General features: G+C 42.1%; 2 protein-coding genes across 3 annotated transcripts in view; one reads left to right on the top strand and one right to left on the bottom strand.

The window, feature by feature from the left end:
* The window catches only part of DOCK5 (dedicator of cytokinesis 5), a 215354-nt gene extending 210682 nt beyond the window's left edge, over positions 1 to 4672 (top strand). For both annotated transcript variants that reach the window (XM_029203311.1, XM_029203310.1), the window contains one exon: positions 350 to 4672. In XM_029203311.1, coding sequence (XP_029059144.1) covers positions 350 to 454 — 105 coding nt within the window. In that variant the 3' untranslated portion in view covers positions 455 to 4672. The remainder of the gene's footprint in view (positions 1 to 349) is intronic.
* A 2974-nt stretch (positions 4673 to 7646) lies between these two features.
* On the bottom strand, positions 7647 to 11239 carry GNRH1 (gonadotropin releasing hormone 1). The gene is made up of 3 exons (XM_029203930.1): positions 11099 to 11239; positions 9338 to 9433; positions 7647 to 7802 (listed from the first exon to the last, which is right to left on the bottom strand). Exons 1-3 carry the CDS (start codon positions 11237 to 11239, stop codon positions 7764 to 7766), a joined length of 276 nt encoding a protein of 91 aa, XP_029059763.1. The 3' UTR covers positions 7647 to 7763.
* Between the last annotated feature and the right edge of the window lie 4904 nt (positions 11240 to 16143).

Genomic DNA, 16143 nt, shown 5'->3' with positions numbered 1-16143 from the left:
AGAAGTGAGTTCTCGTTCACACCTGAGGAGTTTACTTCTTCTGAGTGAGTGACAGTCACTCTGGAAGGGGCCTCCGATGGGTTTCCTTCATTCATTCAACACAAATTTATTGAGTCCCTACTATACATACGCCAAGTATTGGGGATATAGCAGTGTTAGTGTATATCTGATTAATGCAAGGGAAAGGGGGAGATTAAATCAGTCTGATTTCCCTTTTCACCGGCAAAGGCTGTGTAGATAAACTCAGATCAGTGAGAAGCTAACGCAGAATGTTGGAAATGTGGAGTGGAAGGCAGAATTAGGAAGAAAGGTAAGACTCACTTCTCCTTTCGTATGTCTGCTCCACCAGATTGCAGCCCCACTGCCTGTCCTAAGAGAAGCCAAAGCCCCGCCCCCTCCACCTCCAAAAGCTCGGAAGTCGGGCATCCTTTCTTCTGAACCTGGATCCCAGTAAGGATCTTGTCCTCTCTCTGGAACTCTGATGCCTGGGAGCTGGCCTCGCGGAGGCAGTGTCCTCATGGGTCCCCTGCTGGCTGCCTCTCCTCATCTGGGGTTGAGGTTCACCTGCTCAAAACTGGTTTCATTCTTTAGAAAGCTTTTCTTTGATCGATGCCCGAGGCCACGCCATATCTCCTCCAGTCCATGAGGAATCCCGGAATCGGCCGTGTCCCGTGTTTCTCCCTCACCATTATTACATTTCAGCCTCCAGCACAGTGCCACCGGGGTCTACGAAAGCCTGGATAAGTTCATCAGTGGTGGTGGGAAAACCCCAGTAACCTATTCCTTGGAGGAATTTTTTGCTTTGCTTCTGAAAAGCTGTGCTTGAGATGTAGTTTTCTCACGTGGACATACCTTGTTCCATACAACATATTGGAAGAGACCAACATCAAGTACTTTGGTAGCCGGAATCATCTGTCTTTCTGAGGTCTCCTGTGTCCCCTCTGTGGAAAAGAACATCTTTTTAATGGAAATCGGCTGCTTTCAAGTATGAATGGCTATCATTATCGAAAGAACATGGACTCGGTCGTGAGCCCTGAGCACCTGTGTCCCCCCACCCATCTGTGACATGGAAAAGCTTCCCTCCTTTCCCCCGCCCCGTGCCAGGAGTTCCCTCACACTCCCGACTAATGGTCCTAACTGCATGGCAGTCACTCCTTCCTACCATGGACTCCTGAGGCTCTGTCTTTTGCACACAGTTTCTTGTCCTGTTACCTCCTCTGAGCTCAAATCACTGGATATAAGGGACTTAGAAGTCCGGATTGAACTGCTTCTCTTCCACATCCCATTGGAATGGCTCGGCAGGCCCTGTCTGCAGCCTGATTTTACCCTGGAGAATACAGTGCAATATCTCGGTTTGATTATTTATTCCTCTTGATTGTGGAATTAATTTGATGACATGTTCATGGTACTCATGTCAATCCTCTTTTCAGAAGAGAAAGTGTGGGGTGCTTCAGAAGATCAAATATTACCACCAGATACACAAACAGCCACACAAAGTTATAGACCTTTTGAGCTGGAAGGGCCTTAAAGCTCATAGAGGCACCCTCCCCCCCTCATTTTGTAGATAAGGAAATTGAGGCTAAACACAGAAAATCCTACTACAGATTCTTTCTAAGAACCCAGCTTGTGCATTGAGGTTATACCCAGATAACGTCTCTAGAAGACAACCCTGACAAATTCTTCAATCCCTACCCCTAGTTGGAACAACAGTGGAAATGTCCCAGATGTTTCTATACTGTTTGGGTGTTTATGGCAAAATAGAAACCTTTTTGACTGCGGATGCCCTGGGTCAACCTGTGGGTATGCTCACCGGGGGCTCTTCCACAGCCTGGCCAGGTCCCCTTTCCTTCGAGGTAGACAAGAAGGAGAGAGAGATTTCACGTCTGAGAATTTGGGTTTGCTTGCCTGCGTCTTCGTGTGTCGGTTTCACCCCTTTTAGGAGAGCCATGTGAATTCATCACAGGGTCAGGGAAGTAAAAACCTCTGAGATGTGTCCAGGGTTACTCAAGACATGAGTGTGCATATTTAAAAGTGCCGCGTTCTTTCCTTTGCTCCACGCAGGAGCACCTTCAGTGTGACGAAATGGGAAGAAACCCGGGCTCTGGAAGTAACCCGTTGGGGTTTGAATCAATCCAGCTATGTGCTCTCTCAGCTTTGCAAACTCCCTCAAATTCTCTGAAATTGTCTTGAGTTTTCATGTCTTCACCTTTCAAAATGGGGACCATCCCTACCATGCAAGCTGCCTTGGGGTTCAAGTGAGACCAAATACGTGAAGTAAGTCCTCACGAAATGTGCCTTTCTTGTCTCTGCTGGGCCTGGGTAGGACCTGGAACTCTCCACGAGCATGATTGATGTTCCTTTTTTTTTTTTTTTCAAAGATAATTTGGAAGGTGGGTGCAGGTTAGTTCTGCACACAACAGTCCCTTTCCAAAAGGTGGCCTCTTAAATAATTATGTATGACTAGAGACAAAGTGTTAATAAGACCTGGAGTGGGGGACTTCCCTGCCAGTCCAGTGGTTAAGACTCCATGCTTCCAGTGCAGGGGGTGTGGGTTCGATCCCTGGTCGGGGAACTAAGATCCCACATGCGGCGCAGCTCGGCCAAGGAGGGGATTTTAAGTGGTAAGAAAAGAGCAGGAAGGGACAATGTCTGCAGGGCTGACATGGTGCCTGGAGCAGCTTCTGAGAAGTTGCTGGGCAGACTGGCTGGAGGGGATTCGTGGGCTTCACCCTGCTTTCCAGGCTGCCGTTAAAACAGAAGGACGTAAACTAGGTCACAGAAGAAATAAACCTGAAGCCTGTCCCTTCCGAGCTGTAGGGATGAGTTGTGAGCCTGGTCTTTGGTCAGAGGCTGGGGACATCGGATACACCGGTGCCCAAATATCTTCCCTTTTTTAACGTAACATTTTCCCATAGGATTCCCTTTCCACATCCATGGAAATCCTAGATCTCTCCTGCCTGAGTACAAAGGATTCCAGGTAATGTTGTGAATAGTAGGTCACAGGGGACACTGGACAGTTCATCTCCTTGGGAAACTATTAGGTCAGAAAGTGTTATATTTGACAAAAGATCCTAACGAATGTCTGTCCTGAAGTCAAAGAGGAAAACTGCAAAGAAATACCTTAGGATTACCTTAAATGTAGGAGAGATGAGGGGCAGGGCATAAAAAAAAGAAACAACTGGTCTTTATATTCCTTGATAAGAACTGTGAAGTATTGAAGTAACCCCCAACTTGTCACAACTTTTGTGGATGTTGGTTTATGGGATTTTTTTTTTTTTTAATCCTTTTTTTCCCTCTCTCTCTGTCCTGGTGACTTGTCTTGCTTTGAGATTTTTTTTTTCAAGAATTGTTTTCGTTCAACATATATTAAGCTCTTACTGAATGCCAGGCACCTTCCTAGACTCCCAGGCTGTGGCGATTCAGTGTGTTCTAAGGGAACAGCCCCGGGATATAAGGACTGCGGTGTGCCGTTGGATTGGCAAGAGAGTGGGGAACTCTCTTTAGAGGAAAGGGAAACCCTAAATCGGGCTGCTGGGCCATGGGTTCCCTCCCCCTCCTCCACCTTCATGCCTCGATTCCAGAATTACAGTCATTTTCCCCTCAGAGAGACCCCTTTAAAACAACTGCCACCCTCAGATCCCTAAGACAAAACCAGCGATAAAGCAGGATCTGAGATAACAATCTCTCTTTGCTAACTCTTCCCAAGCTTCAAGGGTCCTGCCCCTCTGCTTGACCCCAGATCGTGGGGTGATTTCTTGTTTTAAAATTAAGACATAACTGGGACTTCCCTGGTGGTCCAGTGGTTAGGACTCCATGCTTCCACTGCAGGGGGCACAGGTTCAATCCCTGGTCAGGGAACTAAGATCCCGCAAGCCACACGGCGCAGCCAAAAAAAAAAAAAAAAAAAAATTAAGACATAACTTACATACAGTTAAGGGCACAAATCTTAGTGTATAGGTGGATGCACTTTTACAGTAGTGTCTACCCATGTCGCCACCTCTCAGATCCACAGGCTACTCCCAGCCCCACAGAAGTTTCCCTCGTGTCATGCTGTCATTTTATAAAAGGTATTTAGAAGGCCCTTCAATATGTACTTCCCTTCCTCTCACTTCTCAGCTATAATGAAAAGGGGAGAAAAACCCCACCATCAACACAAAACAAGACTGTGAAGGGTGTATCTTTTGGCAGGTTAATTTGTAGTCAGTCCCTGGACCTCAGTTTCCTCATGAAACCATATATATTTGAGGTTACATGATTTTTAGAATCCTTTTAGCCCTAGCTTTTATTCTAAGTGAATGAAAAAGAGAGTCAGAAGAAACCTAAGTTTCTCTTCAAAGGCTTTTAGGTCCATACTCCATGACTAAGTGGGATTGTGAAATTAAATTGGAAAAGGTAAGTTGCTCTTTGGGTGGGTTGAGAATGGAACCATCAGTTCTAATCTACAAAAGGAAAATGTTTTCCTTTCAAGTTGATGACTTCAGGCTGACTCCTACAATCCAGCCAAGGCTCGTCTCCTTTATATGCTGCCCAGATTCATCCAGTAGTGAAATTTTGTGAGTTGTTCACCCAAACTTTGTCAAAAGCTCAGTTGCCTTGATTTTGTAAACTAGTCTGATTTCAAACATGAACAGTTAAGAAGATGTGCGTTGAAGTAGAAAAATTTTGTTCACATTTGCTGTTATTTATTTTTTAAATTAAAAATGAAACTATTTTAAAGTTTATTGTGTATTTAGTTGATTATTACCCTTATATTAATGAAATGAACTCATTCCTGGACTTTTCCTCATTGACACATCACACCCACCATCTCTTCTGGTCTCATTTCATTACTGGTCCTATTTGTTTAAACTTGTTCTGTGGGATCATAGAGTCATCTTTGCCTGGAAGCAATAAAAACCGTAAACTATTTGGTTTTTACTTTACCTCCACCCACACCCCGTTCATCCCTTGGCATCTGAGCTGACAGTTTACAACAATTTATTTAATACGATTAGTATTAAATAAGTAAGTATAAAATAAATCCTATTTCTTCACTCATTCACCACGGATAATTAGGCAGAGTTAAACGGAAATAAAGAGGTTAAAAGGTATATCAAATAACTTACATTGAAAGGATGGGAATGGATTCTCAAACAAAGTAGGTTGAACCCGGGAAGAGGCCACACCCCAGACCAATTAGATCAGAATTTCCGAGGGAAGGGAGTGGGACCCAGGCATTAGTATTTCTTTTCAATCTCTCCATGTTATCCCAACGTCACGCCAAGGTTGAGAACCATTGCCTTAGAGGAAATAACAGCTTTAGCAAATCAGTGTTCAAGGTGCTTTTCTTAAACTCCCTGCTGGTGGTGAGTCAGATTGGAAAGAGGGGGCAGCCTCACTCCGGTTAGAATAGCACCACTGTCTTAAGTCCTGGGTTGATGCATAGATTTTTTTTTTTTTTTTTTAAAGAACGTGTCCTAGTACTCTAAAACACGTGCAATTGATTGCCTTTCAGAGCAATGATGCTGCACTGTCTGTGTACATAAGAATCACCAGAATGCTGATTAAAAATGCAGATGGCTTGGGCCCCAGAGAGAGACTCTGAGTCAATAAACCTGGGGAATCTTTTTGAATCTTGGGTCCCCATTGAGAAATACTACTTTAGAGCATCTTCCGCTGTCAAGATGTGTACGTGCTGTTATCTTGTGCAGTGATTCTTAGCTTTTTTTCCAGTCACCTTGAGGATACTACAACTTCTAAGACTTTTGCTAAAAATGGTCTATCTTCAAGCCGTTCTTTCTGTTACTTGATCGTTTAAAGCCATCTATGTTTGAGAACTCGTCTCATTAAAATGTATCATTTGGTATGTTTCCCCATCCTTTATTTTGAAAGGCTGCAGACTTTTTTTGAAGCTATGTTTCCCCTTTTTTTATTTGGAAAGGTTTCAGACTACTTAGAAGTTATTCAGATTCAGGAAAGTGTTTATAATTTTAATAAAGTGGTCATTTTCTCTCCTTCCCCTTAGTCACTTGAGCCATTTGAGAATCAAATACTCAACATGTTCATCCCAAGCCTCTAACCTCAGCATCGGGGAGCTGAATGAGTATCATCTTTACATCCCAGTCAGAGAGGCCCACAGCTACCTCCGAAGAAATTGTCCCAAAGACACGCTCTGGTGAAGGAAAGCTGATGTTCCCAACAGGATATATTAAATAAATGGGTGTGTGGCCTTCCTCTTGTAATGTGTTAACTAACGCAAAGATTGTTTTTATAAAAACAGAAATAGTTCCTGAGTGATTGGCGACTTTAAGCCCCTTATTCTGCCTTGTAAGTATTGATTAATGAAATAATGCAGGTTTGCCTTTTGTTCCATAAAGAAACATAAGGTAGATTGTAAACCACATGACTGCTTAATTTTATTAAAATGAAATTGAGGTAGTTCTTTGATTCAGTTTTAGAGATTCCTCAATAGGAGATACTTGGGAAATCTGTTGTATGGTAGTAAGTATATGCTTTAAAAAGTAAGGGTTTTCTCTCCTGTGGAATGTTTCTGACCCCTGTTCCAATTCCTTAGCACAAGTCCTGCCCTTTTTTGAAGGGGTGGAAGAAGGCTCCATCTTTCTGATTAAAAGAGGAAAAAAGGCTTAGACCTTTGCCGTGCAAATAGAGGCACAATTTGTTGCTGTGACATCAGGCAAGTTATCTGAGATTTGGGTTTTTCAAATGGCCTCATAGCCACTGGGGAATTATGAGAATAAATGAGAAAGCTAGTGTCATAGTGTCTGGGACGTCATGGAGAAATGGTCACCAGGAAAACTAAGTTGACACATGAGCCCCAGTAACCAAATAACTGGGCTTCCAAGTCCAAGCTCATTGGTTGTCATCATAGTGCAATACAGGAGCACTTGACCTTGGAACCCAGCAGAACCAGGTGGGTCTCGTAAACTCTCGGAGCTCTGGTTTCCTCATTTTAAAGGGAAGACAATATCTACTTTCCAAGGCCGATACAAGCGTTAATGAAAATATTTATGCATCTGTCTAGCCCATGCTGGAGAATGAGCGGTGGCCGTGCTGTTTGACCAGGGGACACGGGAACGCCTGAATCCTGTCTTCAGCTGACTACAATCCATATGTTTCTTAAGAGAAATACCAAAAAGCTCAGACAGGTGAATGCTATTATTTTTAGGCCTTGGTCCAAACCTCAGTGTGCACCGCTCGCTCTGATGACCTTGGAGGGACCACGTGGAGCCGGAAGGAGCATTGGACGAGGCCTCCTTTCCCCAAGGCCTCTCTCAGGTTCCGGTTGACTTTCAAAGAGATTAGAGACAACCTGGGGGGGAAGCTTTGGCCATGGCCCTATCTTGCTTCTGTAGGGTATGGTCAAAGAGAAAGCTACCACCCCATAGAAAACTGGATTGACTCAGTATTGGCCAGGGACCAATTGTCCTGTGGGTTCAGGGTGCAGGTTGGTGGTGGTGGAAGTGAGCCATGAGATTCCTTTACTCAACAATAACGGTGCCTTTGTGTTATCTCTCCTGTCCTCTGCCCCCTGTCGACACACTTGGGGGACCCCCTTTGGGGGCTTACAATGTCCCACCCCGACCAGAGTTCTGAGTTAGAGAAAGACTTCACATTTATGCCACTTTATTCCCAACACAGTACTTCATCACGTGCAACCTGGCATGAGAATTTCTGAAATTCACACAATTTACAGATATTAGATGGGTCACAGATTTCAAAGTCAGAATTACACTTGTGTTGTCAATTTTTCTGGTCCAGTGGATTTACATCTTCTGCCCAGTTTCCTCTTCGATCAGACTTTCCTGAAAAATATGTGAGTAGCAAATATATTAATGTTGCTTTTCTGAGCTGAGTTTCATTATGTTTGAACATTTTAATTTCTGAAATATTGATATAGAAAGAATAGATCCATTTGTTTTTGCACACTAGAAAGTGCTAGAGAGCTAGATCATGTCTTTATAACTCGTTTAATAAGCATAATATCTACATTAATAGTTTAAAGGTAGGATGTGAGGACAGAGGTGAAAAAAGGTCTGATCGTTTTGTCTGTGTTTGTTTTTTTTTTAATGGCTGCGTCGGGTCTTAGTTGCGGCATATGGGATCTCTGTTGCAGCGCGTGGGCTTCTCTCTAGTTGTGGTGTGCAGGTTTTCTCTCTCTAGTTGTGACGCGCAGGCTCCAGAGCACGTGGGTTCTGTAGTTTGCAGCACACGGGCTCTAGTTGAGGTGAGCGAGCTCAATAGTTGTGACACGCGGGCTTAGTCGCCCTGAGGCATGTGGGATCTTAGTTCCCCAACCAGGAATTGAACCCACGTCCCCTGCATTGGAAGTCAGATTCTTTACCACTGGACCACCAGGGAAGTCCCCATCCATCTGTTATGAATCCAGTCTTTGCCTCAATTCTGTCTTTCTAATGTCATGTTTGGATAATTTCATTCCTTGCTATTAGTTTTATCATGAGGTAAACAGGATTAGAAAAAGAAAGGAAATAAGTATGTCTGTCCACTTTTTCTCTGTCCTATGGGTGTAGAAATTGAAGTCAATGGAGAAAATAAAAACGATTGCTCATCTTTGTATATGACATATTCAGGCTTTTTTTGCTCCTGGGCATAGCTGAAAATTAACTGTAATGCCTTCTAACTGCTGTAAATAAGTGGACCATGGAGCTCAGAGAACATCAGAATTGAATTCAGGTTTCAATTTCTATATTCAGTTCTCTTTATACATTTTTTAAAATCAAAAACCTACATTGGGTTAGTAGAGTTCCATCTTGGGTGGGAATTTGGAAAATTAGTATTGTCCAGTCAGAAAACTGGAAGTCAAATCTGTGGCTCTGAATTATAAATTTACTAGTTTGGGAGTTTTTATTCCAAAGAGAAAGAAAATTAATTAGAGCACCATTTTTGATTTCTACATTTCCCAGGGAGAACCGTGTTATATACCAAGAACTGTTGAAGAATCCAGTGGAGAGGTGTGGATTAGTCTAGAGAAGAATAGTCTAGAGAGTTTGATGAACATACTTGAAGAACTGACATGTAGCAGTGGGAAGAAACTTGTTTTGTCAGTCATCCCATAGGCTAGAGCTGAGATTAATAGATAAAGGTCCCAAAGAGATTTCAATTTAAGAAAAAAAGAAAAAGGGTTCCAATCATTATTACTGTCTAACCACTGAAAAGGGGTGTTATGGAATGGCAAGGGCCCAATACAGGAGGAATTCAGGCAGTCAGGAAGGTAAGCCCTGCAGTAGCTAGAGATGGTTGTCCTAAGTGGATGACCAAAGTGGTGGTGCCCAGGGCCCATCCGTCTCTAAAGCTCCACGTTATTAACCCTGTAACTCACCAGAGCTCCTTTCAGGTCCCTGAGTGGAGAACGGCGCTCGTGTATGGTGCACTGAAGGCGCTGAGGTTCTGCTGGTTGACCAACCTCTTTGGCTGTCTGCAAAAACAAGAGTGTGATTCTTGGAGATGGAGATACAGACGTGAAATGGTATTTTCCATTTCCACCAAAAGCTGTGTGTGGGAAGTGAAGTCAAGGGGGTTGTGGGACTGAGAACGCTGAGACTTGGGATGGAGACTTTAAAAGATCATAGAAATGCTGTCAGACACTTCTACAGATCGGTGTGCAGTTCCGGAGGAAATGGGCCATAATGAGGAGAGAGGATATTTGTCTCCCTACAGTTGATGAGAATGAAGCGCTTCAAGCCTCGCGACGGGATGGTATACAAAAAAATGCAAGAGCTTATAGTTTTGACGAAGGTTGATCTTATTTTCAAGTGTTTACTAAATATGTCCTAGTTAGAAGAGAGTTGCTTCACATATAGTCTGTGGAGAGGGAATGTCAGATTCTGGGCTTCTTTGTTTCATCCTAAATTATCTTTATTATTTCTCCAAAATGAGATAATTTCTTTTCAGTGAAAACTAAATGGTTTTAAGTTTCTCTAGCTATGTTTCCCATTCTCAGCTCTATATTGAGTGTCCAGCCCTGAATCATTCATCCTTTAGGGCCTGGTTCTTTTCCCATTAACTTAAAAAACAATAACAACTGTCTTTCATTTATCCACTAACATTTTTTTGGATTAAGCAGCCAAGATATATGGCTTCGCTCATGTGATCCTCACATGGCCCCAAGAAGTCACATTTTATAGATTAAAAAACCCAAGTACCTGTGTCAGTTCTGGTACTAGAACTGAAAACTAATTTCTATGGAATCAAATCCAGCATATTTTCCAGAATGTATTTTGTCTTCTTGAGCTTGCTAACTCCTCTCCTCTAGGGACCTCCAACTTCTTTGCTTGAGTGCCCATATCATTAAAAAGAAATTGTAGGGACTTCCCTGGTGGTGCAGTGGTTGAGAATCCGCCTGCCAATCAATGCAGGGGACATGGGTTCGAGCCCTGGTCCGGGAAGATCCCACATGTCGTGGAGCAACGAAGCCCGTGCGCCACAACTGCTGAGCCCATGCGCCACAACTACTGAAGCCCGCGCACCTAGAGCAAGTGCTCTTCAACAAGAAAAGCCACCACAACGGGAAGCCCACGCACCGCAACGACCACTCGCTGCCACTAGAGAAAGCCCGCATGCAGCAACGAAGACCCAACCCAGCCAAAAATAAATAAAATTAAATCTTAAAAAAAAAAAAATTGTAGAGCATGCACCCTTGATAAGGATACTTATTTATGTTATAAAAATGTACTGCTGACCTAATATCACAGATATTTTTAAAACATGAAATTACAAAAAAAAAAAAAAAAAAGGCAGAGTTCTAAGATTTTCTTTCCAAATCCCAAAGAATCATCTTGTACTAGAGACCTTGGCTCCGTCCCCTTGTTTCTAATTCCTTTGGCAAATCTATATCCTCAGAGTATGACACACCCCTTTGCGCTTGCTTATTGGTCTGGGGATTATTCCTGCTCTTTGTCCCATTAGTCCCTGTCTGAATTGAAAGCAGGAATGGGACTTGACTTTGGAAGTGCCTTATCACCCCCGGAATACCTAGGTTGGAGCCAAGAACCGGTAGCACTGTTGGACGCATGCCGGATGTTGGCATCGTTCAGTTGCGTCACGTAAGCCATGTCTCATTTTGAAGCTGAGAGAAACTTACCTCTTGGAAAGAATCAAGCACGTTTTCAGCATTTCTCTTTCCTCCGGGGCGCAACCCATAGGACCAGTGCTGGCTGGAGCAGCCCACCACACAGAGAGTCAGCAGAATAAGTCCAGCTAGAAGTTTTGGACTCGGCTCCATTCTAAGGAACATCAATGCGACCATAAAAATAGACCCAGACTGGGTTGAGCCAAGACTCCTTTGGTGAAAAGCCTAACACTGGTGTCGCTAACCCGGCAGAAGACGGAAGTGGGAGTCATCTATGGTTTTCACATGCAGGTGCTTGCTTGCCTTGAGTTTCCTAGCCACTGGGGACAAAATCACTCCTTTAAACTCACATGTTGAGTGCTTTTTAGAACTAAATCTTTTTTTTTTTTTTAGAACTAAACTATTTTAATGTGTATTATTTATTTGGTTATCCAAGCCTCAGGATTCCTCCTTTATCAAATTCACTTTTTGTCTTCATATTCCCCAGTCCCGCCCCGTGGTTGGTTTTCAGTCCTGAGATAAAGAGAATCGGGCCATCTGCTCTGAAAAGGGGCTCCTACTAGGAGTCTCTGGCTAATATAAGTTGCTTGACATTAAATGGCTACCCTATGGTGCTAATTACATTTTGCCGAGCATCTGTCCTCTAGTCTTCCACACATTGCCGCTGGCTGGACCATCTGTGAGTGTGAGAGAGGAGTCCACGCTTTTCAAAGCACGGGGTTCCACACCAGCTGCCTCCGTGGCCAAGGCAGCCATGAATTATTGAATTACATGTGGAATTCTCACAAAGGAATTTTCACTGGTGGGGAAGGGGCCAAAGACAAAATCAAATATTGGTTGATGAGCTGCTTCGATTCCCCAAAGTCTGGATCTCTGTGGCTGAAGGTGGCAAGGATCAGGAAGGCCAAGGTTTCTTTAGACACCAGGTGGCCTTAGCTCTTTTTTTTTTTTTTTTTTTTTTCCGGTACACGGGCCTCTCACTGCCGTGGCCTCTCCCGTTGCGGAGCACAGGCTCCGGACGCGCAGGCTCAGCTGCCATGGCTCACGGGCCCAGCTGCTCCGCGGCATGTGGGATCCTCCCAGACTGGGGCACGAACCCGTGTCCCCTGCATCGGCAGGCGGACTCTCAACCACTGCGCCACCAGGGAAACCCCAACCCTAGCTCTTATAAAGTGCCCTATAGACAGACAATAGCATGCAGTCTACACACAGTGCTAGAAATACAAAGCATTTTACCTGTCTCAGAGCAAAGAGTCCCCCCAAATCCCAAGCTTCCTTTGGAGTGTGTTGAATCTGACTTATCATTTTTCTAGCTTCCTTTTTATATGAAACTTTTCCAGGACGCTGAAATCTTCCCTGCTGGTTAATTGCACAGCACGTGGACTTTTATTTTTAATAGTAAATATTTTTTAAGCCTCACATAAAGCCCTTAATGCTGTATGTAATTGGAACACCCACTGGTGTATCTGTTAAATTTACTTAAATCTTGGCCATTAAAACCTCAGCTAAGACTACTATAGCTGAGGCCACAATTCAAAGCAATTAAAATCTAGCTAGGTAGGATCCCCTTGAGGAAACTGACAGACATATCAAGAGTTCAAGGAAAATAGCTGTCTTAGAATGTCATGTTAAATGCACACATAAAAACTTTCATGGAGGAGGGCATGCAATAATTGTAGGTTGAGTCAGGATGCCTGGGATCTGGTCTCAGCTCTTAGATTCCTCGTGTGTTAAAAGGAGCTGATTTATAGGCAATAAGTGATTATTGGTACTATTCCAAGCCCATATAGGATCTCTAAAGTAGGTGACGTGAGTTTGAAAATTCCCCAGTCTGCTACCCTCCAGGTTTCCTCCTTGACTTATTTTTTATTTATTTAATTTATTTAGTTTTTAAAATTGAAGTACAGTTGAGTTATAATGTTCTGTTAGTTTCAGGTGTACAGCAAAGTGATTCTCTCTCTCTCTCACACACACACACACACATATGTGTAACTTATTTTTCAGGTCTTTTCCCTTATAGGCTATTACAAGATATTGAGTATAGTTCCCTGTGCTATACAGTAGGACCTTGTTTATCTATTTTATATATAGTAGTGTGTATCTGCTAATCTCAGACTCCTAATTTATCCCTCCCCTCCCTTTTCCCTTTTGTAACTGTAAATTTGTTTTCCATGTCTGTGATTCTATTTCTGTTTTGTAAATAAGCTCATTTGTATCTTTTTTTTTTTTTTTTAGATTCCACATATAAGTGATATCATATGATGTTTGTCTTTCCCTGTCTGGCTTACTTCACTTAGTATGATCATCTCTAGGTCCATCCATGTTGCTGCAAATGGCATTATTTCATTCTTTTTTATGGCTGAGTAATCCTCCATCGTGTATATATACCACATCTTCTTTCTTGAAAGCCTTATACAGCATCAGAAAGGTAAGGAGAAACATTGTAGTTAGAATCCGCTAAATGCAAAACCATCTAGAGTAGATTTAGGCCCATGTCAACTCATTTCAGTAGATACTTATTGAGTTAAAAGATGCAAATCCCTGTGCTAACGATCATGGGAGTACAAAGATGAGAAATAATCTGGCATGTGAATGAGACTAACCTGCTTCATTATTACAGTCCTGCAAAGTGGATATCATGATCCAAATTTTACAGAGATATGTTTCACCCCAGTGGTGAGCCCTCGGACGTTTTATTTACACAGTACAAGCATTTAAAAAGGAGAGAGATCCACTACTCTTTATTACATTTATTTGAATCCATGATTGTCTTTCCTAATTTACCCCTGGGCTGTAACTCATGATGGTCAAGGATCCCATCTTATTTAAACATCTGTTAGTAAATCCCAGCATTTAGGGACTTCCCTTGTGGTCCAGTGGTTAAGACTCCATGCTGGGTTCGATCCCTGGTGAGGGAACTAGATCCCGCATGTGGCAAGGAAGATCCCGTGGGCTGCAGCTAAGACCCGGCGCAGCCAAATAAATAATTTAAAAAGCCCCAGCATTTAATCAGCATTCAATAAGTATAGATTGGAATGAATGTGTGAATGAATGAATAAAAGGTAAGGACCTTTTAGCCAGATTAGACCTAATGTTTCCTCTACTTCTGCATCAAAGATATGTGTTGGGTTTTTTTTCCCCAAAGGAAGTGGACTTTTAATACTTCTTTCTTAAATTACAGAAAATTTAAGTCTTTGCCGTCAGATCCCACTCCATAGAAAATCTAGGGTGGCTTTAAACCAGCTTGATTTAAACCATTAAATTCTCTTCCCCTACTATTTTCAAGGTCTTAGTAAACATCTCCCAGCACAATCGCACAGACACTGTCCAAAGATGTTTTATCCGACACAGAATTAAACCTTCGTGCACAGTTGGATGGAAGGCCTGTTACATTTGCTGAGTGGAAAAATGTTTAAAAGTAACTGAATATGTGTTCATTTTAGAGCCAGGATTGGCATTTCTCCTCGAGTAGGATGCTAAACCAGTCAGTTGTTGCCCAGTGTCCTGTGAAATAATTACATCTGCAAGGATCTTGGCATAAAGAGCAACGTCGTTCCACCCAAATAAACTCCTGCTTTGCCCAGCCACCTCTGTGGAGGTTGTCAGATCCTCTGAAGAGGATAAACTTTAAAGTATAATTGCCAATAGAGGGGGCATTAAAAAGTAGAACATAAGTGATTGACTTTATCTCATTTAAATTATTTTATCTCATTTAGACACTGAATAATATAAGCGCCATTCTGACACGGAGGAGTGCAATCTTATCTCACTGTAAAGGTAATGAGAGGCTAGTTTTCAACAAGAGTCCATTATGTTTGAACGATATTTGTTTAAATTGTCCAATTGATTTCATGTTTGCTGAAAGAGATATGCTTCTAACATTGTTGCTTAAGCAGATGTGGTCTTTGGTTAGGAGTAATGAAAGCGGAGTTGAGACGTCTGACCCTTATTGTCATGTTAATCACTTATCTCTGGTTAAGCATCCCTCCATTTCTGGTAGCTTATTTCTATTAGTTGGTATTAAATCTTTGAAAAATGCTTTGAAATTTTTACATGAACACAGCCACATGGTCTGTGAATTCATCCAGTATGCTTCATGCCCTTGAAGCCTGCCTTAGCATTGTCATAGATCTCAAGGGCAAAGGCCAAATTTATTCTCTACATCACCAAATAGGATATCAAACAAATATGCAATTAATGGAATGTGGAGGTTTGGTGACAAATTTTGATCCTTTTCACAGTTCCAAGGATAGATCGATTTACCAGGAAGCTGAATTTAGTTAATTGGGTTTAAATATTTGGATTTTATAGTTATACTTTTCCCCTAAATTTAGAAATTTCCTAAATTTTAAAGTATGGCTTTAGAGGGAAAATGGCCCCATTTTTAGCATTATTAAAATGTAACAATAATGGTTTAGTAATCTTGCTGAATGACAGATGGAAACCTTCTTTGTCCTAATGTAAAATCTCAGCAGGAAGGACTCATGAACTCCTGCTGACATATCTAAGGTTGTGAAAGGGTTTTGGAGAATTAATCCTTGCATAAGCTACTTTATACCAAAAGTAATGTAACTGCTTTTAGAGTTGTACATTTTAAAGATGATAATACTTCCTTGGAGATTTAAAAAAATTCTAGGGCTTTTCATATACTAAAGATGATTTAAGGTTGACTTGCGGTAGATTTACTTCCAATTCATGAAATGAACAGTTGGAGAAAACACCCCAAGTCTTGATTTATGATGGTAAACTTCATAAGAAAATGAATTTACAATATTTCCTACTAAAATGGCTTTGAAATTATAGTTAAAAGACTAGACTATATTACAGCATATGTATTGCTCTAAACAGTTACGTGAGTTCTGAATTTTCTCAGTGTAGATAATTAGCTAATTTAGGTTTAAACCCTTTTCTAGCCCTTCCTCACCCCTCCTCCAACAATTGTGTTTTTAACCTATGTGTACAGTCATGTTTCATTGCTCGGGTCAATGGAAGTTTTACTATTTTGAAACTTCCCTTCCTTCTTAAACTTCTTTCTTCTGGTTGTCAGGCTAGAACAT

The sequence above is a fragment of the Monodon monoceros genome, unplaced genomic scaffold, assembly GCF_005190385.1.
Source record: "Monodon monoceros isolate NGI ecotype Baffin Bay Population unplaced genomic scaffold, NGI_Narwhal_1 Super_Scaffold_5, whole genome shotgun sequence".
NCBI classification, from domain to species: domain Eukaryota; kingdom Metazoa; phylum Chordata; class Mammalia; order Artiodactyla; family Monodontidae; genus Monodon; species Monodon monoceros.
The sequence above is the reverse complement of the archived record's forward strand: the minus strand, read 5'-3'. Positions and strand labels throughout refer to the sequence as shown.